Below are 23,550 nucleotides of genomic sequence, written 5' to 3' on the forward strand. Positions count from 1 at the left end.
GCTCTCACTTCAAGACCAGCCTGGCTTATATAGTAAGTTCCAGGACAGCCAGTTACATTGAAGGATACTTTCTCAAAAACAACAAAAAAGAGCTTTTGCCTGTCATCATGTTGTGCTCTGTGGTTCTCCTAAGGACAAGCATAGACTGAGCTTAGTCCTGATTTCTGTGTGTCTCCTGACTCTGTGCACTCCTCCAGGCTCTGACTTGCACTGCTTGAACTCAATCCATCTTGTCTAGACTGGCTTCTTACCCTGTTCCCTACCTCAGACTTTCTTCTCAGCAATTTCTCACGTTCCAACTGCCCCCCCCCCATACTCTGTTCTCCATTGACATGAGTGGGAAATATGTTTTTACTGTTACATGTCACTGGCATTTCCAGTTACTTGTTAGTGAAACATAACTTGAACTAAGCAGACCAAAACCCACTTCTGTTAGTTCCTGCATGTGCCATAGCAGCACTTTGGGCTTTCTCTCCTTCCTCCTCCTGATCCTCCTCCTCTTCTTCCTCCTCTCCCTCCTCTTCCTTCTCCTCTCTCTCCCCTTCCCCCTCCTCCTCTTCCTCCTCCTCTTTGCTTTCCTATTTTAATTGTTTACATTTACATCCATTCAGTCTTTAGATGGCATTTTCTCTGGATAGCATTCCATGATCTCCCATGTCCATTGTATGTACCATCCTGCATATTCCATGACATCCTGTACTTCCCACAGCACCTGCTTTGTTGGGTTCTGACTGTATCTCCTCTCGTCTGCTCACAGGGTGATGAGGGCAGAAATGATCATGACTTGCTTTTTCATCCATATATCCCCTGGTCTGATTCATGGCAGACTTCATGGATCTACTGAATGAGTAAAGAATTCAACTTATAGCATGTGAAAGCTAAATGTCAGAAAAAGGTCTTAAAGACTATAAGCAGTAGAGGCCACCACGTCCTCGAAATGATGACACAAATGGGGGGAGGACTTAAGACAAATGCAGTGCTGTCAATCACACTTTCCTGTCTGCCTTGTTGTACATGTATTCAGGCTTTCCAAGCTTGTAGAGTAAAAGTAAGGAGTAGCTATAAATTAATAGGTATGAGGCTAAAGGTCCCTGACATGAAAGAATGCTCAGCATTGTTATTTCTGTACATGTCTCAACAGAACACGAGAGCAACACGCAGGTCAGCCCAGATGATTGCAACATTGCCCGGTCTAATATTGAGCTTAAGGCAAACTCTCAGGATGGATTCAGAGGATGCATGCATTCCACAACTCTTGTCTAATTGAGTCATTCTTGAGTATTTTCCTGTCCCTCCTTGACATAAAGCAGAATGCATAATAAGACAGCATTAGTAATGCTGTCTGTGATTTCCATGTGGTCTATTACAAGCAATGTTTCCCACAACCTGGCGACTGAAAGACCACCAGAAATCCATTTCCGTAAAGAACCTTTTGTGGAGAAAACAAAAATAGAAGCTTAGATGGATCAGACTGTTCTCTGGTGAGATATCTGAACATCCCAAACGGGAGCTTCCTATTCAAGGGAAAGCCTAAGACTGGAATGGTCCTGAGGTTTGGCTTATTATCCTATAAGGCGGATTTTTATCTTAAATGTTAAGCTGGCTTTACCCAAGACCCACATAGAAGTGAGTTGCAGCTCACCAGGTAGTGATGAGTAAGTCACCCCACCCTTGCTTCCATGATAACACTAAGAAATATGAGCACTTCAGGGCACAGGTTCAAAGCATCTCTGGGAAAACCAAAGGAAGTTGGGCAGGGCTGGGGAACACGTAGGCATGAATGTTTCTAGGGTTGGGTTTTAATGTTTCCAAAGCTTACAAAAGGATTGAGAAATGCTGGGAACACTGAAAATGGTGGCTAGAACCGTGTGCCTTGGTTGACATTAAAGAGACCTGCAGGTGGTTGCCTTAGTTTGATCTTCTGTTGCAGTGATGAAATGATGACCAAACCATCTTGGGAGGAAAGGGTTTGTTTGACTTACACTTCTGGGTCTAGTCCATCACTGAAGGAAGTCATCACTGAGGGAAGAAATCAAGCAGAAACGGGAGAGGGGTAGGGGAGGAGGGGGAAGGGACTTAGAAAGAATCATGGAGGAATGTTGCTTACTGGCTTGCTTCCAGGCTAAAATTATTTCATTCACTTTCTTGTGCCACCCACAGTGGGCTGGGCCATCTCACATCAATCATTACTCAAGTTGATTCCCTGACCGGCAGCCTACAAGCCAGTCTGATGTAGGCCATTCCTCAATAGAGGTTCCTCATCCCTAGTAACTCTAGTTCATGATGAGGTAACAAAGCAACCAGCACAGCATTGTAGTCTAATGAATGTAGGACACAGGCCTTGGATTGTGTGACCATGGAAAGTTGTGTACATACTAGAACCCGTTTCTTCATTAGTACGTTGGGGATAAAATTTCTACTATATAGTATTATACTGAACATTAAACATGACAATGTACGTTAAATTTCTTGATGATGCCTAGGTAGAGAGAGTTCTTCAGTGAAGACATGGACAGCCCTGGAAAATGAGCTTCTGTTTTAAAGTCAGTTGAACATGCAGCAGAGTGATATAAAATTATTTCTCCTGCTTGGGTATGGAGCGTGGCAGGAGCGGGATTTGAATGCACTCTTGCGTATGCATTCAAATCTAAAATCCTAAAATATACATACATGAACGTTTAAGTTGCTTTTCTAATACTGGTCTTCAAGTTTATAAAAGTAAAGGGCTAGAACAGACCTACCATCTTCATGGAAAGCGGCTGGTCTATTTTTAACCATTGATGGACTTGAGGCAAACTGATGAACAGATCTGAAGATCAGTATTCAAAAAGATGGAAGAGGTTTGCCCTATTAAATTCCTCCTCCTCTTCTTCCTCCTCCACATCTTGGCTTCAAATTCTTGACCCCTGCCCTGCGCTTTACCCTCCCGAGTGCTGGGATCATGGCGGTGTGCTGTCAGACCTAGCTGTCATTTTTCAACATTCACCATTCTGTAGAAATACTGTGTTTCCAAACACCATCATCACATCGAGGCATTGAAAAAGGACAAACTGATTCTAAGCTGTACTGAAGATTAATTAAAGATAATTAAGAAACTCCTAGAGAAAGTCAAAGTGGGGGAACATGTTCTTCCAGCTAGCAAAACCTGTGATAATGCTATAGTAATAAGACAGGGTGGTAATGGCATTGGGAGAGATGACATAGGGGAGAATAATGGGCCCTGGAACATTCTAGGGCATTTTGAAACATTGATGCATCCCAGATGTAGCATTGACAGTCATTTGAGAAAAGGTCCTACTTAATAACTACTATTCAGTCAACTACCCTCTTGCAACTGAAGTCCACATCCTCTCCATTCTAATCAAGAAGTGGATCCTTACTTCATAGCAAACACAAACTAACTCCAACGTGGAGCCATGATTTAACTATAAACGAGAAAACGAAAGCTTCCCAAAAATCCTAAGAAAAGACATCTTCATTTTAGGATATGCAAGGCTTTTTGGACATCAAAGTTGCTAGCTACAGAAGAAGAGACAGACAAACCTAAGTACATTAAACTTGTTAAGTTTTACTCGTCAAAAGACTCCATAAAGGAAGCAGGAAGAGAACCCAGAGTGGAGAAACAGGCCTGGCATCCCAGTGTTTAGAGTTTCAATCCAGCCTGGGCTGGGGAGGGAGAGCCTGCCTTAGACTACAACTGGCAAATTTTAAATAGAGACTGAATCACAGCCATAGTATTGCTTCGGTGTTAAATTACCTAAATTTGAGCATTGCTCTGTGGATACGTGAAAGGACAGCCTTGCCTTTGGATGCTATAATGTATCCTCACACTGTTCAACAACACAAATCCTGCTCCAAGCACGTGAACTGTGCCCATGTGAAGAGCAGGGATGCTTCATTCGTCAAAACTTCTCAGAGTCTGATTCTTTTCAAAGTCAACTTTAAAACCGAAAGCATAGGGAGGGGCTGGAGAAGATGTTTCAGTGATTAAGAACACTGGCTGCTCTCCCAGGCCCACATTCCATTCCCAGCACCCACATGGTAGCTCACAACCTTCTGTAACTCCAGTTGTAGGGGTTCTAACATCCTCTTCTGGCCTCTGTGGGCACTGTACACATATGGTTTACAGACATACATGCAAATAAAATACCTATAAACAAAACATAAAATAAGAATTATTATTTTGATTGAAAATAATTTTTCATACCATATACTGTGATCTTGTTCTCCCCTCTCTCAGCTCCTCCCAGATCCTTCCCAACTCCCCACCCACCAACTATATCCCATTCTTTCTCTCTTTCTTTTTGGAAACAAATAGGCAAACAAACCAGAATTTTTAAAAAAGAGAGAAAAAAGGGAACACAGACACACAAAACCCAAAACCTATAATAACACAAAACTAGAAACTGTAATATATAAGCAAAAGACTAGTTAGACATAAAATGCAGAAACAAAGTAATATGAGACAAAACGTCTACAAAAATACCATTGATCTGGTCATCCACTGCTGGGCATGGGACATACTGTTAAGGGTGGCTGGCTTGTACACCCTGTGAGACTCCAATGGAGAAAGTTATTTTTTTCTTTGCAAGCAGGTATCAGTTGGAGACAGCTTCTTAGGGATAGGAGCTCATGTCTTCTTGCTTCTCTGTTCTAGGACTCCATCTGTCTTGAACCTATTCAGGCCCTGAGCATCCTATTTCTAGGAGTTCATATATATGTGTCAGTGCTGTTGTGTCTGGAAGACAGTTTTCCTAGGGTCATCTCTGGTTCTTACAATCTTTCTGTCTCTTCTCCCTGGCTCTCTGAGCCCTGAGAAGAGGGGTTTGATGGAGATTGAGTCTCTGTCTCTGTCGCTCTCTCTGAAGAAAACTTTCTCTGATGATGGCAGAATGAGGCACTGATCTATGTGGAATGCACAACATAGCAGAAACAAGAGATGCTACCTCACCAAGGCAGAGAGAACTGGCTTCCCAACGTTGTGCTCTGACCTTCATCTGCAAGTAACAAAGACAATTTTAAAAAATTTTAGAGAAAAATTCAAAGCTGAACACCTCTAAATCCTCTGACTTTACAGTGCGCCTCCAAGGGACAAAGGGGACTCTCTATTAGACGTAACGACAGTGATCTGGGGGCCTTGCTTACAGTTACCAGGGGTGCAACCTGGCTTTGTAGGGGCAGGAGTTTATATGATTGGAGGAGACTTAAGGAAAAAGATACAATCTGGCCATGTGGCACATGCCAGTTAACTCCAGCACTTGGAAGGTGGAGGCAGGAAGATCAGGAGTTCAGGGCCATGCTCTGGTACATAATGAGTCTAATGCCAGACATGAGACCCTTTCTTAGAAGACCAAAATAAGAAAAAAATAATAAAGTTATGAATACACATTAAGTTCAAAAGTGAGTATTTATTTATATTGGGAATAGGCAAATTACATGTCAGCAAACTCAGGTAAGAGTTAGTGCAAGTTTATAACCCTCAAACTCAGAAAAATGCACACATTTACTGTATGTCCTATAGACAAAGGATGTAACGTGCTCCCATATTCACATGTGGTATGAAACTAAATACAGTCTTAACAGGAACAATATCCCATTTATCTGATCAGTAAAGTTAATTTCTATAGTACATTTCAGTGAATCATAGAAAAAAAAAAGTTAAAAGAGGAAATACTGGGGCTGGAAAGGTGGCTCAGCGGTTAGCACTGACTGCTCTTCCAGAGGTCCTGAGTCCAAATCCCAGCCACCACATGGTAGTTCACAACCATCTGTAATGAGATCTGACGCCCTCTTCTGGTGTGTCTGAAGACAGTTACAGTGTACTCATATAAATAAAATAAATCTTTTTTTTTTAAAAGCAAATCCTGGAAGACTACACATACATAAATATATATGGTATGTATTATTTTTATAACGCCCAAAAGGTAAACAAAACATTGTCAGCCAAATGTATCTACCAAAAATGGCAAGCTGAACACACACCCACACACCATAACGAAGCAAGTAGAATCCGATAGATACAGAAATGCTTTAGCGTTTATTAATTTACTATGCCAACATAAAGTCAGAGTTTTGTTTTATTAGTATTTTCACACTTAACGTAGCTGGTAAATTTAATTTTGTATGCATCAAATATTGGGTCGAAATGTATCTTTTAAAAAAAACCACCCAAAACCTCACCTCTATTTCCCTGCTTCTCCTGTCCTACTTCCTCCCCACCCCAACAGAAGTGCAAGTCCTGGGCCCTGTCAGGCTGTTCCAGAAGTTGGCAACGTGAAGGCCACCCGTTGGAACCAGGGAGACTGAAGGTTGGTTTTAGTTTTGGTTTACACAGCGCGGGGCGGAGTGCTGCAGCTATGAATATTTGGCATATTAACTACGCCATATCAAGTTGCTCGGATTCTCGAGTTATTCTCAGTAGCTGACAGGAGGAGGTTTTCTGGCCCACTCAAACTTCCCACTTTCTAAGCGTGGCGGCCCCCGCCCTTCCTGGCAATCCTTTCTCACCAGCCTACTCCATGCTAGAGCCTTCCAAAAGGATTCCCACATCTGCCCGCTACCCTGTGCACCGCCCTCTGCAGCGCGTCACCGCGAGGGCGTGGCCAGATGAAGCTCCGCCTCCCGCCGCGCGCAGGCGCGGGGCCCTCAAACCCTGGCTGGGATTGCGGAGCTTCCCGGCTACTCGGCCGGAAGCTCGGCCCTGTGCCTGGACCGGAGCGGCCCGAGTGGGAACGGACGCGGCCCGGTCCGCGCGGGTGAGCGTGCGCCGCCCTGGCAGCTCGGGCCTCGGGCCTCCGGCTCCCGCTCCTGTGCTCCGGCGTAACCTGCGCGCTGGACGGCGGCTGCGGACTAGGTCACGCCGCTCGCCGGGGTCCTCGTGACGTGCGCGCGCCTGGAGCGCGGGCCCGCGGGCGGGGGGGGGGGCGGGAATGCGCGGGATGCGGGCGTTGCCTGGAGCCGGAGGAGGGGGTTGTCGGCTCTGCCGCCCCGAGCGCCCCACCCTTTCCCGCTCCTCTGAAGCTCCAGGCGGTTTGGGTGCCATGTTTCTTGTTTTTTTGTTTTTTTTTAATAGAAAATGGGAGCCAGCGATTTCTTAAGTTTTGTTCTGTTTTGTTTTTGAGAAAATTAAGTATATTTCATAGTCCCAAAATGTTAAAACATTCTTTCCCCAATCACTAATGTTCTCCAGAGCAAGAATACTTGGTTTCTAACACTTAGGAATTGTTATTTGAATAAATAAACTTAATTCTTCCTAGGTGGCTGGAGTTTTCATCTGCTTCTGTGTGTGTGTATATCAGCGTTTTTCTTTGGAATGTGGAACTCAGGCCCTCATGTGCTAACAAAGCACTCTACCACTGAAGTACATTCCCAATCATACACATATGCTGATATACATGTATTGATTATGCTACCTGATATATGTATCATGTAAAAACTATATATATATATATATATATATATATATATATATATATGAACTTAGGGTTGCAGTGACCTACTTTCCCAGATTGTGAAGATTAGCAAAAACAGTGACGGAGAATGAGCACTCTTATGTATATAAATATAATTGCATTTTCCCCTGTTTGAGCTGTTGTTTTGATTTTTTTAAGATTCTTAATTGTGAAGTATCTTCTTGTGTGAAAATGCAATGGAAGGATATGCTGTAGAATTTCTATAATACCTGCTCCATAACAGTACAAGTGATGGGTCAACAGAAATAGGTGGCGTGCACAGCAAGGTTGTGGGGAACCGTGGGCAATGTTTCATAGGGCAGTGTCTGAGGAAAAAGACTGTATCCCTTCCCCCAGAGAAAATTGATAAGTGGAAGAAATTGGCTTAAGTAGGGACATGAAGGCTTCATTATTGCCCTGAGTAAAATTCTCTAACACAACATCGTATGGGCTAACATGGGAGCTTAATTGAGGGTAAAATATATCTCATGGTGCAATTTCCTCAACAGAATGTTGAAGAATGTTTGTTCCAAGATCTTTGAAAATTAAGAGGAGTTCTAATGATGACCTCAAAAGTGGTGAAGCTAAAAAAAGCAAGCCAGAAGCAGGAGGCCTTCAGCTGGAGGGAGACAGAGATACATCAGTCACGGAGGAAGCTGTCACAGGAGACAAGCCGGGCTGTGCATCAATCACCAATAGTCCTTCTTGCCAGTTGGTTGAGGTTTCTTCCACAGGACCTGATGAGGGTGTAAAAGACAGCCACCCATCTGAAGAGCCTGTAAAGTCGTTTTCCAAAACCCAGCGGTGGCCAGAGCCTGGGGAGCCTGTCTGTGTCGTCTGCGGTCGTTATGGAGAGTATATCTGTGACAAGACGGACGAAGACGTGTGTAGCTTGGAGTGCAAAGCAAAGCATCTGCTACAAGTTAAGGAAGGGGAAGGATCGTTAAGACCCAGCAGCCCACAGAGAGCGGCTGCCGAGCCAGAGTCCCCACTGGATGCCTTTTATGTCTACAAAGAGCACCCCTTTATTGTGACCCTCAAGGAGGACCAGATTGAAACCCTTAAACAGCAGCTAGGAATCTCAGTTCAAGGACAAGACGTTGCCAGGCCCATTATCGACTTCGAGCACTGTGGCTTCCCCGAGACCTTAAATCAGAACTTGAAGAAATCAGGCTACGAAGTGCCAACCCCCATCCAGATGCAGATGATTCCCGTGGGGCTCCTGGGAAGGGACATTCTGGCCAGCGCTGACACTGGCTCAGGGAAAACAGCTGCTTTTCTCCTGCCTGTTATTATCCGAGCTTTCTCTGAGGTAATTTACCGATCTGACATGTCTTCCTCTCAGAAACAGACGTGGGATTTACCGAGTTTCATTGTGTGTAACTGATAAACTTGCACGCTGCTGCTTAGCATTTGCGAATTAAGTCACCAAGGTGCCTGTGGCTTTGCTTTGTGTTGTGTGTGAAAACATCATTTCAAAGAATATTCCTTTTATTGCTGAACCAAAGATCTCTCTTCCTGGCAGGTCTAAAAATTAATTTCCTTACAAGACATTTTATTTTTAGCAGCTTTTCTATAAAAGAACAAAGTTTTGATCTGCAGGCAAAACCCTGCTTACCAGATGGATGAGCCGTAGCTTATGTCAGCTAAGCCTCTGGGGGTTTGGAGGAACTGGCATTGCATATTAAAGTTATAATGCAGTTGTAGCATGTCACGGTATATTCTTTTTTTAAAGTATTGATTGAGTTATTTAGTTATATGAGTTGAATGCTCTATTTGCATGTATGCCTGCATGACAGAAGAGGGCATCACATCCTGTTATAGATGATTGTGAGCCACCTGTGTGGTTGCTACGCTTGATCTCAGGACCTTTGAAAGAGCAGCCAGTGCTCTTAACTGCTGAGCCATCTCTCCAGCCCCTAAAGTATATTCTTATTTTTTAATTTTTATACACACATACACACACACACACACATATATATATTATTTTATTTTTGGTTTTTCGAGACAGGATTTCTCTGTGTAGCCCTGGCTGTCCTGGAACTCACTCTGTAGACCAGGCTGGCCTTGAACTCAGAAATCCACCTGCCTCTGCCTCCCAAGTGCTGGGATTAAAGGCATATGCCACCACTGCCCGGCAGTATATTCTTAAGTGTAACCCGCAGTTCATCTTTAAATAGTATTGCTGGGCCTGATGGTTGTAGGGTTGTAGGCGGCCTAGGCTATACATAGTAAGACCCCCGTCTTAAGCAAAACAAAATGAGAAATAGTGAATAAAGCATTTTCACACACAATTTCACAAATACTGAATGTTTATTTTCCTCGTACATGCCAAGTGTCATCATATGAAATGGTTTGGAACCAGAAGGATTTCAGATTTGGGAGTTTTTCTAATTATAGAACATTTGCATAGACTTCACTGGCTGAGCGTCCCTGGTTCAGAAATTCAAAATACAAAGTGTTCCAGAATCTGAATCTCCAGAAACAAAATTATAATTTCATTTACGTGTACGGGTTTTCCTGACTATATGTCAGCGTGCCCCATATGTGCCTGTGTCCTTGGAGGCCAGAACAGGATCCTGGATCTCTTGTAACTGGAGCTGTAGGAGGTGGTGAGCTGTCATGTGGGTGCTGGGAATGAAACCTGGGTCCTCTGCAAGAGAAGCCAGTGCTCTTCCCTACAGCCCCCAAGATCTGAAACTTTTGTACGCTGCATTGGTGCTCAAAAGTCTTGGTATTTAAAGGGCATTCTGGTTTCAGACTTCTGGATTGAGGATATCCTACCTGTCCTGGTGAGCCTGTGGGCTCTGCGTGTGGCAAGCAGAGTGAGGAGTGTAGGGAGAGAGGAAGGAAAGAAGGAACAGTAGAGGAAACGGTGAGGGGAACGTACTCCTAAGGCACAGCTCAAACACAAGATGGTTAAACAGAGCTAAGGGAGAAAGTAGGATGTGGACGCCTCTCACGTATCCACACATGAACGTCAGTCCTTTGGCCAAAGAAAGATATAAATATGTGAGAGCAGAGAGGGAAGAATTGAGGTACCAAAGTGCCAGGCTTTGGTGGGTCTTCACGGTGACCAGGAGATTCCGCCGTGCAAGAAGATGACTAGAGATGTGAGCACACCCTTCTTGCCTTGTGTGCTGTGTACGCCCTCCTCACTCTCGGTCTTTAGCTGTACATCTAAGTTGTGTAAGAAATGGGTCATGTTCTGATCATTTTTGGAGGAAAAATCTGCATGGCGTGAGCGAGCAAAAGGCTCCTCACTGGGGCTGATGGTGTCGCGGTGAAGGGCACAGTTTGTTTCGGCAGAAGTTAATTGCCGGGGTTTCTAAGTTACTTTTCCCCTCTTCTCAGGATAAAACTCCATCCGCACTCATTCTCACACCGACAAGAGAACTGGCCATTCAGATAGAGAGGCAGGCCAAGGAACTGATGAGTGGTCTGCCTCGCATGAAGACAGTGCTTCTCGTGGGGGGCTTGCCTCTGCCCCCACAGCTCTATCGCTTACGGCAGCATGTCAAGGTAAGCACCTGCTTGGGAGAAGGCCTAGGAAGGTTTTGTAAAGAGCAGAGGAACCACTGCATGTGTGGTGTGTGTGTGTGTGTGTGTGTGTCCATGTATGCGTGCATGTGCACACACATGTTCTTGAAGGTGTCATTTTAGTTAGCTTTTAGTTTTTTGTCTACAAAGTCTTCCCCCCCACCCCCAAAGTTAATTTTATAGCCAGGTCTAGTAATTCATGTCTGCAATCCCAGTGCTGGAGACTGAAGCAGGAGTATTGCTGAGAGTTTATTATAATTAGCCTGAGCTACAGAGTGAGTTCTAGGCCAGGATGTGCTATAGAGTGAGAGTTTGTCTCAAAAAACAAACAAGCAAACAAACAAAAAAACCCTAAAGCAAAGGGTTCATTTTATGTAGAAAAAGAATAGAATAGAATTCACTGCATACCTAAGCTCTGTTGTATACTAAGCTCTGTTGTATACTAAGCTCTGTTGAGCATTCTCCTGCACATTTCATGTAACCGTATTTGCCCTGGACGTAGGTTTCCATATCCTGTCTTCCATGGCTGAGAAGGCAGATCTCAGAAGCTGGGGTTTACATAAGTGTTCATAGCCAGTAAATAATAATTGCCCCAGCTAGAACCTTCCTTTACCCGCTCTGCTACCCTTCAAGGTACTGTCGGTACTCTGTGTTTTCTGATACATGAAAGCAGTGTGTCTAATTGTGGCCTTCTCACTTGCTAACAGTGTTGTCGACACTTTGCTTGGTGAGCCCCGGTTTTCTTAAGTTAGAATGGTGGTACATGCTTGTCACTTCAGCTTAAGAGAAGGTTGGCACAGGGGCCGACCAGGAAAAGTGGATGGTAGCCCAAGTGCTGCCATTGGTCCTGGGGTCCCCTGCTATTACCTTTTATAGTTTCTGAGATGGCAGGGAGGTTATAAAGTTCCGAGGGAGGAGCTGAGATGCCAGGGATCACTATGTGAAGAAGAGACAACAGGTACTCACCAATGGGAATGAGAACACTGCAGTATTTAAAAACCTCTGCTAATACCTATCATATTACAATACATCTTATCAGATGTGTTTGGCAGATTTAAAACATGTAAAATATGGCCAGGCATTGGTGGTGCATGCCTTTATCCCAGCACTTGGGAGGCAGAGGCAGGTAGATTTCTGAGTTCGAGGCCAGCCTGATCTACAAAGTGAGTTCCAGGACAGCCAAGGCTATACAGAGAAACCCTGTCTCAAAAACAAAACAAAACCATGTAAAATACACTTGTAAGATACTGCCTATTGATAATAAGTGGGGAATTGGATCATTGATATTCCTTGTAGACCTCCACTAATAAAACAGAAAAAAGTAACATTTTGCTAGTGAAGAATTATAAGTTCAGCAGTATATATTTATAAGGTAAACCATTAAAATGCTTTATGAACATTGAATTGGGTTAGTAGAGCTTCCTAGAGTCTCTTATAAACGTTTGACCTATTTTTACTGCAGCACACCGAAACATTATGCTTGATGCATGTAGACATGTAGGTACAGTTTTAAGCACCTTTAAATAGCTAGCCTTGGAGGTCAGTCTTCCGTGTATGTTTGCTGGCCTCCAACTTCAGGCCATCCTCCTCAGGCCTCTGAGGGCTGAGCTTGGTCCATCTAACTGGCTCCATTTTTGTTTTTGGAAAAAAATAGTTAATACATTGATGATAATCTGCAGATTTCAGCATTCAGATATTTAGATGACTGGATACAGTATTTTCATACTTTAAAAAAAAAATCTTCAACTTGAACAGAAGAAGCCAGTACAGTATAAGAAACTTTTCTCCTGGGTTTCATGGAAGTAAGTTTCTGACTTGATCTGCCATCCCTCCTGTATACTTGAGAATGTGAATCCTACAACCATGGATATTATTCTGCATATCTAGAATGCAATTCTGGATTCAGGAAGTTAACACTGACATATTAGTATAGATCAGAAATTATCATGTCATCTGCACTTTTGGGCCCACTCACATTTCAATAATTCTCCACCTCCCTGTACACACTCTGCCCCACTAGCACAAGAATCCTGTTGAAGTTCCAAGTAGTGGCAACACCTCTAATTCTAGCACTATGACTTCTGAGGTGCGAAGATTGAAAGCTAAGGCCATCCTGGCCTAGAGTATTGAAGGAAAATGAGATTTTGTAACTTGTGATTCATGTAAAAGAGTTGTCTATGAGCCCAGATGCCAGGGCAGGGCTCTTGACTGTAAAGATGAAAAAGAATGCAAGGATGCAGGCAAGGCTATCTTGTCTGAGTCGACACCATCTGGCCGGAACCTCCCCTCTGTCTACTGCCCCTTGGCGCCGGGGTAATGTCATACAACAACTGGTTGCTATGTGAACAAAGATAAGCCCCCAGCCCACAGGAACAAAGTCCTGATGCCCTTTTGCTGACATGTAATCTTACTATTAATGTTTGAATGAGCCAATCCCATACCTTTGTTGAAATTCCTCGTACTCCTATCCCTTTTTCTTCCATAAAAACCCCTAGCTTTGGAGACTCGGGGTCAACTCCCCTGCCTCCTGTGTGAGGTAGGTGTTGGCCCAGAGCTCTGCCAATAAAGCCTCGTGTGTATTGCAACAAGAAGGATTCTTGCGTGTTCANGGGTGCACCCTATCCCTGGACTAGAGTGGGGATGCCCATATCAGGGATCCTACAGTATAAGCATATTTCAAAAAGTAGGCATTGAAAAAATAAATAGGTACACCAGGATCTTTTATTGTATTTGGATGTTGTCTGTGATTGTTAGTGTAGTCAACCCGACAAGATCTTGGGTCACCTGACAGATGGGTGTTTAGGGATGCCTCCGGGGGATTATCTTGATTATATTAATTACTATGGAAGACCCATCTTAATTGCAGTTTGACCATTCCCAGGGCAGGGATCCTGGATCATATAAAATCTAAAAAGCATTAGCTTTCTGATTGTGGGTATGGTATGAGCCGCTGCTCCAAGGCCTTTGTTGCTGTTGTTGTTGCTGCTGCTGCTGCTGCTGTTAGAACACTATTCAGAGGCCTGAGGATAGGTTGGGGAAGTCTACACTGTCTGCTGTCCTCCACAGAGCAGATAAATCTTAGGTCTCCTCATCGCTAAGAGCTTGGCCCAAGTTCTCACCAGTTGAGACCCAGAACTGTCTCTTTATCCCTTAAGCTGTCTTACTGGGGTATTTATTACAGCAACGGGAAAAGAAGGTAAGGCATCACATCTCTGTCCTCTTCAGTCTGGTGGCTCTTCAGGCTTTGCATTTTCTTTTTCATAATTTTGACACTTCTAAGAATCACAGGTCTCTTCTTTTTGTTGTTGCTATGATTTTTGTTCTTTCAGACTTTTTAAAAAAGTGTTTTGCCTGCCTATACGTATATGCATGTGAGCGTGCCTGGTGCAGAGGATCTGGAGTTGTGAGCCAGCATGTGTGTGCTATAAACAGCAAGTGCTCCTAACCACTGAGCAGTCCTTTCATTCTGTTCTTTTTCTTTCTTTCTTTCTTTCTTTTTTAAGACAGGGTTTCTCTGTGTAGCCCTGGCTGTCCTGGAACTTACTCTGTAGACCAGGCTGGCCTCGAACTCGGAAATCCTCCTGCCTCTGTCTCCCGAGTGCTGGGATTACAGGTGTGCGCCACCACGCCCGGCTTCTGTTCTTTTTCTTAACTTTTGTATGTACATAGTGCGTATGTTCGATGTATGTGCACATGTGTGTGCAGGTGTGTACTCCTGTGCACTTGCAGAAGCTGGAGGAGAACACCAGGTGTCCTGCTCTGTCACACTCTGGGTTCTTCCCTTAGACAGGCTTTCTTACTGAAGCTAGAGGTCCACGCTGCTGGGATCACGGACACAGAGGCAGCCATAGCCAACTTCTGTGGGTGCTGAAGACGGGAACTCAGGTCCTCATCCGTGTACAGCCAGTGCTCTTACCTGCAGAGCCAGCTCCCACCCCAACCCCGACTCTCTCTCCCTCTTGCTCTCAGACTTATGGCAGTACTCCTGACTCAGCACTGAAGCACTGCAGTTTCCCGTGTGCTCTCCCATGTCCAGATTTCAAACCATTTTAAAGAGAAATACCACCTTGTCCTTTTCATTGCGTCCTGTTTGGTGGCTAACTTTTACTATTTCCTTCCTTGAGGTGCTGGGGTGGAGCTCCTGTCTCCCGCATCCTGTCTCCCGCATACTCCACCAGCCAGCTCTACCACTGCCTTGCTGAATGCTAACTTGTCTTTTAACTATAAAGTTTATTTTTTCCCTTTTGTGTTTAGCAAATATTTTGGGAGAAGTACTTTGAGATACACAAATGTATTGTGTTCACAGTGTGGAATCAGGTTTCCTGTTGTATTTAAGACTGTAGCCTTGTGTTGTGATTTGGTTTAACCCTGATTTGACCAGTGGAAGAACCTTGAGCTGGTTTTCTTGGCTTTAGATAAAATCTCCATTATCTCTGAGTACTTATTCTCTACTAAAGGAGGTTCCTGTTTGCCTTATATTTCCCATCAGCACTGGATTTCTGCCTTTCTCAAGAAGCCTTTAGCAGAGAGACCCACTTCAGGGACTACATGGGTGTACTTTTTGTTGTCGTTGTTTTTACTTTTTTAAAAGATTTATTTATTTTATATATATGTGAGTATACTGTCATTGTCTTCAGACACACCAGAAGAAGGCATCGGATCCTGTTACAGATGGTTGTGAGCCACCATGTGGTTGCTGGGATTTGAACTCAGGACCTCTGGAAGAGCAGTCAGTGCTCTTAACTGCTGAGCTATCTCTTCTGCCTGTGTTGTTGCTTTTGAACCACTCACCTTCCTCTCATTGATCCTCTAGACTCATCTTTATGTTCTAGGCAGACTTCTCCACTTATTGTACATCAGATGTATCACAATGACACTTACATTATCTGTTTCTTCCTGTAGACTACAGATTGAGAGCAGAAACTGTGAATGACTTAGCCATAGAGGTACTTGACATAGTATATAGATACAGTAGGTACTCAGTAAAAATAGAATAAAAGGCCAGGTATGGTGGTGCACACCTACAATCCCAACATGCAGAAGGTAGAGGCAGGAGGATGACAAGTTCAAGGCAAGCCTGGGATACATAGTAAAATCCCTGGTTAAAAGAAAAAAGGGAGCCGGGCATGGTGGCCCACACCTTTAATCCCAGCACTTGGGGGCAGAGGCAGGCGAATTTCTGAGTTCGAGGCCAGCCTGGTCTAAAAAGTGAGTTCCAGGACAGCCAGGGCTATACAGAGAAACTGTCTCAAAAAACCAAAAAAGAAAAAGAAAAAAGGGGAAAAAATGACAAAGATTGAATAAATAAATGAATATTATCTAACTTTAAATTCATCTTTACCTTTTTATTTAGGTTATCATAGCAACCCCTGGACGACTTCTGGATATAATTAAACAGAGCTCCGTATCACTCAGTGGCATAAAAATTGTCGTAGTAGACGAAGTAAGTAGTAATGTTTAAAGAACGTTAGTCAGGAGGTGGGGCGTTGGCTGTACAAGCATGACCTGAGCTCACACCAAGGCTGGGCATGGATGTGCACGTCTGAAACCGCAGTGCTAGGAGGGCAGCAAGATCCCTGCAGTGCACTGGCCAATGGGTACAGCCAGTTATACCTCCACACATGCATCCTTACACACAGCTAGCACTAGCAGCAATAACAGTGAGAGAGACACTCCTCAATGGTGGAAGGTGAGGGCCTAGCACCGAGGCTATCCTCTGACCTCCACACATGCATCCTTACACACAGCCATGCACATACATAGAAAAATCAGTGTGTAAAATGAAGTGGAAAGTGACTGAGAAAGATGGTCACTGTCAACCTCTGGCCTTCACATGCATATAGACTCACTTGTATGTGTACTTACTTGTAAGCACACATACACTACACACATTAAAACCAGTTGGATTTTATATCATTTATTTAAAAGTATATCATAACCATGTAATATTATTGTTTATTCAGAACATTTTCTCTGAATGAAAAAAAAAGATCCAGGGATTTGTGAAAATTTACCCTTCCGGGTCTTAAGCTGGCGTCTATATACACTGAAGTTAAACTAAGGCTTGATTCATTCTGTTAAACCAAAGCTATCTTTCCCTAGTGAAGAACTCCCAAATTCCCTGGGTACTGTAATCTCCAAGACAAGGTGGTGGGCCTTGGTGCATTTTGCTTGGTTTTGCCGTCCCAGGAATTGACCCTTGGACCTTCTGCATAGTAAGCAAGCAGGCAGCCACTGAGCTACCCTTCCAGTCTCAAGATGCTTTATGCTTCCTGACGTTTAAAATAGTCAATGGCAATAACTACTTATAGGAACTATATAAGTAGCTAATAGTTGATATTTGAATGGTATTTGAGAGAGAGTTCTTTTCTATATGGGCATTGGTATAGTGGTTGGGAAACTTTTGTTCTTATCGTTAATATATCAGAGAGGCATTTTATAGCTCTGAAGTATAAAATAAAGTAAGTGCATTGTTTTATTATATATGTACACACACATATACACACACATGTATATATGTGTGTGTTTATTATTTTACTTACTATGTATATGTGCCCTGGGTACAGGGATAGCATTTGCCCAGTTCTCATGCTTGTCTGCATGATGTTATGTGGTATATATAGTCCATGTAATAATGGTGATGATGATGATGATAATAATAATAATAATATAGGTCTGTGTGTGTGTGTATTTTTTTACTTACTGTGTGTATGTGCTCATGTACTTGCCATGTATGAGTGTCAAGGTTAGAGGACAACTTGTAGAAGCTGGTTCTGTCCTCTGCATGTGGGTTCCAGAGATCAAACTCAGGTTTTTAAGATTGGAAGCAAGCACCTTTACCACTGATCCATCTTGACTACCCTATGGTTTTTAATTTAATAATATTATTATTATTACTGTTGTATATGTGCATGTGTGTACATACGTGAGTATGTGCACAGGACCATGCATTCCATGACACCTGTGTGGAAGTCAGAGGACAACTTTTAGAAGCTGGTTCCTTTCTTCTGTCATGGGGTCCAGGGATTGAACTCAGGTCACCAGGCTTTTGTAGTACCTGTACCCTAATCCATCCCTGCCAGGCTTATATCTTCCTCCTCATCATCATTATCACCATCCCCATCACCACCACCACCACCACCACCACCATCATCATCACCACCGGATGGACTATACCACGTAACATCATGCAGACAAGCATGAGAACTGGGCAGATACCATGCTTGCATCCAGAGCACATTTTCCTTCATGTTCCCCACCAGCAGTGACAGCCGAGATTTGGTGGTAAAGGTGTGAGGCAGGCTCTGACCAGTGGTCACCTGGTGTGCCCTTGTCCCAGCAGACAGCAGGGGACACCTTCATGCATGTAGAGATAGATGATGGAGCCCAGACTCTCAAAGTCAGGGTTTGAACTTTTTTTTAATTCAATTTATTAATTAATTTATTATTTTTACGTATTCACTTTTCATCCCACTCACTGCCCCATTCCCGATCACCTCCTCCCACAAACCTTCTCCCATTCCACCCTTCTCCTCTGAGTGCACAGATCCCCCGGGTATCCCTCACCCTGGCACTTCAAGCCTCTGCAGGGCTAGGAGCTTCCTCTCCCACTGAGGCCAGACAAGGCAGCCCAGCTAGTAGAACGTATCCCAGTACAGGGAACAGCTTTTAGGATAGTCCCCACTCCAGTCGTTCAGGACCCACATGAAGGCAGCTGCTGCATTTGTGTGGGGAGGAGAAGGCCTAGGTCCAACCTGTGGATGTTCATTAGTTGGTGGTTCAGACTCTGAGACTCCCCAAGGGTCCAGGTTAGTTGACTCTGTCGGTCTTCTGGTGGAGTTCCTATTCCCTCCTGGGTCCACAATCCTTCCTCCTATTCTTCCAAGCTCCATCCACTATTTGGCTGTGGGCATCTACCTCTGTCTGAGTCAGCTGCTGAGAGAACTTGGGCAAGCTGTTTAATCTTACAGAGCAGGAGTGAGGATGAGCAATGTTGGACAGTGTCTGGTAGTCTAAGATGTCCAAAGGAAATGAAAAATAATGTGCCGGAATCCTTTGAAAGGTGTGCTGAGTCAGCGCCCCCTGAGGCTGTGGGTAGAGGTCAGGGTGGCCGCACTCTACCTCTTCTTCACAGCACTTTTAACTTTGGTGCGGCACGTCAGCCATCCTGGACCATTATGATGCAAAAGAAGTATCTGGTTGTGTGTGGAGTGTCTGAAGCTCCTGCCCCAGTGCCTCAGTATTAAGGGGTGTGGTTTCTTTGTAGCTCAGAGGGAAAGAGCTGGCAAACAGCCTTATCAGTTGTTTGTGCAGAAGTTAGCACAGGAATGCTGTCAATGTACCGATTAACCAACTCCAGGCATTTTAGATATAATTGCAGAAATATTTTCATTGTGATTCAAACCTACGTAATACTGAAATTTTGAGAAGAAAAGCATACACTTGAAATAAAGGCAAGGACATTATACTGTCTACCGAGACACAGAAATACTCAAATAGGGACTGGTAAGGTGGCTCAGCAGGTGAAGGTACTTCCTGCCAAGCCTCAAGCCAGATGACCTGAGTTCAGTCTCCAGAATCTACATGGTAGAAGGAGAGAACAAACTCCAACAAGCTGTTCTGTAACCTACAGACAACACACACACACATCACAAATAAATAAATAAACAACATTTTTACTAAAAAAAAAAAAAAAAGTACTTACATAAGCAGTATAGTCCAATGATTGGCAAATATTTTCTCTAAAACAGCAGTAGTGGTGAAGAGCACTGACTACTCTCCCAGGGGACCCAGGTTCAATTCCCAGCACCTACATTGCTGCTCACAACAGTCTGTAATCCCAGTTTCAAGGGATCTGATGACCTTTCTGGCTTTGGGGCCAATATGATCTTTTGAAACTAACCTGTACAACTGTAGCAGTATGAAAATCACCAGAGTGGTATGGTGGCATATACCTCTACCTATGCCTTACTGAAGTGCCAAAGGCAGGAGGATCATAAAGTCAAGACCAGTCTAGATTACACAAATAGCAACACTGGGCCTCAAGAAAACCAAGACGATAAAACAGAAACAAAAACCCAGATGTGGGGCTGAGGAGAGATCTCAGTTAGTGAAGATGTCCTAGTCAGTGGGATACCCGAGATCCTACCATACTAAGTGTGGTAGTGCACACTCAATGTCTTCCTAGAGCTGGGGAGTGGAGACAGGCAGAAGGGCCAGCCAGTCTTCCCTGCTTGGCAAGCTTTAGGCCACTGGGAGATACCACAATGAAAACCAGGGTGAATGGCACCCGAGGTGGACCTGTGGCCATCACACAGGCATACATGTCTGTACGTATACAGGTCCATCTCCAGGAACACCACACACACGCAGACACGAGTACACACGCCTAGAGAAGCAGAGGCAGAAGGACCTCAGGTTCAGGAGCAGCATGAGTTAGAAAGTTACTCTGATTCAAACCATCAAGGACTGGGGGAAGGAGATGTGAGTGACTCTATAGATGAAGAGGATCTGCTGCTCTCATAGAGGACCCAGGTTTGATTCCCAGTACCCACAAAGGAGCTCTTAGCTGTCTATGACTGAGTCTCAGGGGATCTGACACCTTCTAGTTTCTGTGTGTACCAGGCACAAGTTGGTACCCATTCATACATGCAGACAAGCACAGTACACATAGGCTAAAAATAAATCCTTTTTAAAAAGGATTGTGGGTATAAATGGATTGTAAAGTACTTGCCTAGCATTTGCAAGATGTTGGGTTCTATCTATTACACCATTAAAAAAGATATATTAGAAGAGGAGAACGGTGGCTGGATGTGACTGGTTTCCACACAACAGGTAAAGGTTGGAAAGTGTCTGATAGCCATAGCTTGTCAACTAGAAGGGAAAACTGCTGTAACATAAACTACTGTATTATGCATATGATATGCTAATTGTCCAGGACAGTTAAGGTCAGGTGTAGAATTAAGAGAGTGAGTGTTTTTCACGCTATTAAAAAATAGTAATGAGATTTGAACTGCTCCTTAGAAGATGAGAAAAAAATGTAAAAACCAGAGGACAGGTGAAATATTCCAGTGAGATGAACAGTCAGAAAGCCCAAGTGACTTGTCGAGGAGAAGGAAGGAGAGCCAGGAGCTGGAGGAATTCTTCCTGAGCAGCAGCAGGAAGTGGAGTTGGGTAGCCAGGGTGGGGTCAAATTATAGAGGCCCTGACGGGAGGCAGGAGCTTGTGGATCTGATGTGGGAGACAATGAGGCCTTCTAAATTACGCGTTGGGCGTAGCATGGTAAAAGTGGTGTTTTAGGGAGGCAATCTCCCTGCTAGGTACATGAGATTTAAAGAGGAAGGACCCAGAGACCAGGCATCCAGCAAACCAGCCAAGGAGTGAGGAGGTCAAGGGCAGGGTGGAGGCCCCGGGGACTGAAGGGTTAAATCTGAGAGTCCCTGTAAAGTAATCATTTATGAGGCTTCTGATGACATATGGCATATGGGGAAAGAAGGCAGCTGGAGAGGTGACTCCAGAAATTATAGCTGTGCCTTTAATTTTAGAAAGGGTAACCGAGTAAATGTGGGTCCTGGTAATATTGTCTGAGCTTGGCCTTGCTGTGAACAGCAGACAAAGGGGATGCTTTTCTCCGTGCACAAGGAGTGCACTGGAGTCTGTGATGTCTGGTCCTCCAAGAGAAGGCTGGAGGGAAGTGAGCCGAGAAGACAGAGCTGAGAGCCTGGTGTGTGAAGCTGGCCGCTGAGTCAGTCAGCAGAGTGACAGGAACTGAGAGTGAGACTGTAAGGAGGGGTGATGACTGCTGCGAGAGGAGGGCCAGGACTCATAATCCCTTGCAGTTTGAGACCTCTGCACCTGTCACCATCTGTGTCTCTTGTCAGGCCTTCCCTTTGCCCTAGAATAGTCCCACAACCCCATCCTGCTCTTTCCTCTCTGCTTCAGATGAGGGACTTTGAAACTGTCCCCATCCCTCTGGATGGGGGTACAGCCTTCCTTCTTTCTGCTCTGTTAGACAGGCTGCAGACTGTACATGCTCTCTGTACTGCGAAGCTGGCTATATCACAGTAACCAAGCACAGACCTGCCCAGCTTGGCCTAGTGATAAAAACCATGTGGGGAACAGTATGTACTGGCCTGTAACAGTAGGCTGGTGCTGGAGGGTGGGTTCAAAGCCAGTCTGAGGGCACTGGAAAGATGGCTCAGTAGTTAAGAACACTTGCTATTCTTACAGAGGTCCTGGGTTTAGTTCTCAGCACTCACCTGGTGGCTCACACCATTCTCAATTCCAGTACTAAGGGATCCAACACCCTTTTCTTACGTCCACAGATACCAGGCAAGTACATGGAGCACAGACTTGCATGCAGGCAGAATACTCATACACATAAAATAAACAAATTCAAACCAGCCTGGGCTGCCTGGGAAGCCGTATCTCCAAATAAACGGAAACAACAAACAAGTGAACAGAACCATAGAACTACTGCCCAGTGTGCCCGGCGAGTGTTATCTCGTCTGCCTTTCTCACTGGGATAGTCTGTTTCAGCAGCCCAGGGGTCTTGAAAACCTCACTCCAGGTGATTCCTAGATTTGAGAGGTTTGGGACACTGATACGCTGTTTGTTACATAATTGGGTCTTATTTAGTGCTTAGAGTTAAAGTTGTCTGTGTGTTTATAAAGGGCTTTTGGCGTGCCAGTTGTCGTTGGTGTAGTGGATAGAGTGGAAAGGGATGCTTATGAGCTCTGCCCATGGAGCTGTGGCAAGTGTACCTATCCATGCAATATGGCAAGGACAACCTGTGGGCTTCCTTAGATTGTTCACCACAGGCTGACTGGGAAGGTGATGTTTATGCTGCGATTCGGATGAAAATACTTCTGGTGGACAGATTGTAACAGAGGACACCAACCCACATTAGTGGTAAAGTCTTGGCATGAAATTTGAAGAATTAAAACCATAAGTATCCCCAACATTAATTTTTTTAATTTAAAGTAAGTTTGTTATATAGGACATCCATGGCTAGAAGGAAATAAAATTCTGAAAATCTAAAAGTGATCCATAACAGCCATGGTGGATCATGCCTGTAAACCTAGCATTTGAAAGCTAAGGCTAGAAGATCATGAATTCAAGGCCAGCCCAGCCTGCATATCAAAATCTTGTCTCCAAAATCTAAGGCCAACAGATGTAGTTCAATAGTGGGACACTAGCATGTGCAGAGGCCTGGGTTAGAGTCTCAGCATTGAAAGCAAAATTGAACCCCCAGGCCCCATACACACAACTCCCTGGGCTTCTCCACAGCAGCAGTGTAACATTTCAGGGCTTTACTCTGCAGCTCTGTACTCTGACCTTGAACTCAGTCCACCTGCCTTGGCTTCCTGAGTGCTAGGATCACAGTATAAACTGGTCTCCAGCTTAATTAATTTCCTGACTACACTGCTTACATTGTTTTGTAGTATAAATAGTATTGTGTCTCACACAATATGTATTCACTGATAAGTGGATATTAGCCCAAAACTTAGGATACCCAAGATATAAGATACAATTTGCTAAACGCATGAAACTCAAGAAG

At 44.2% G+C, this 23,550-nt stretch overlaps 1 protein-coding gene and 1 long non-coding RNA gene across 5 annotated transcripts in view; one reads left to right on the top strand and one right to left on the bottom strand.

Annotated features, from left to right (window-relative positions):
* Positions 1-3,235: 3,235 nt before the first annotated feature.
* Positions 3,236-6,851, bottom strand: LOC110292864. The gene is made up of 3 exons (XR_002377754.1): positions 6,181-6,851; positions 4,487-4,997; positions 3,236-4,150 (listed from the first exon to the last, which is right to left on the bottom strand). It is a non-coding gene; the product is annotated as an uncharacterized LOC110292864 (long non-coding RNA).
* Positions 6,603-23,550, top strand: part of Ddx59 (DEAD-box helicase 59) — a 27,249-nt gene continuing 10,301 nt past the window's right edge. For 2 of the 4 annotated variants that reach the window (XM_021160481.2, XM_021160489.2), the window contains exons 1-4: positions 6,646-6,755; positions 7,961-8,763; positions 10,806-10,973; positions 16,345-16,434. In XM_021160481.2, coding sequence (XP_021016140.1) covers positions 7,972-8,763; positions 10,806-10,973; positions 16,345-16,434 — 1,050 coding nt within the window. In that variant the 5' untranslated portion in view covers positions 6,646-6,755; positions 7,961-7,971. Of the gene's footprint in view, positions 6,756-7,960; positions 8,764-10,805; positions 10,974-16,344; positions 16,435-23,550 lie in introns of all 4 variants that reach the window. The other 2 variants (XM_021160471.1, XM_029482803.1) reach the window with 2 other exon arrangements.

The sequence above is a fragment of the Mus caroli genome, chromosome 1 (genome assembly GCF_900094665.2).
Source record: "Mus caroli chromosome 1, CAROLI_EIJ_v1.1, whole genome shotgun sequence".
Taxonomy (NCBI): Eukaryota; Metazoa; Chordata; class Mammalia; order Rodentia; family Muridae; genus Mus; species Mus caroli.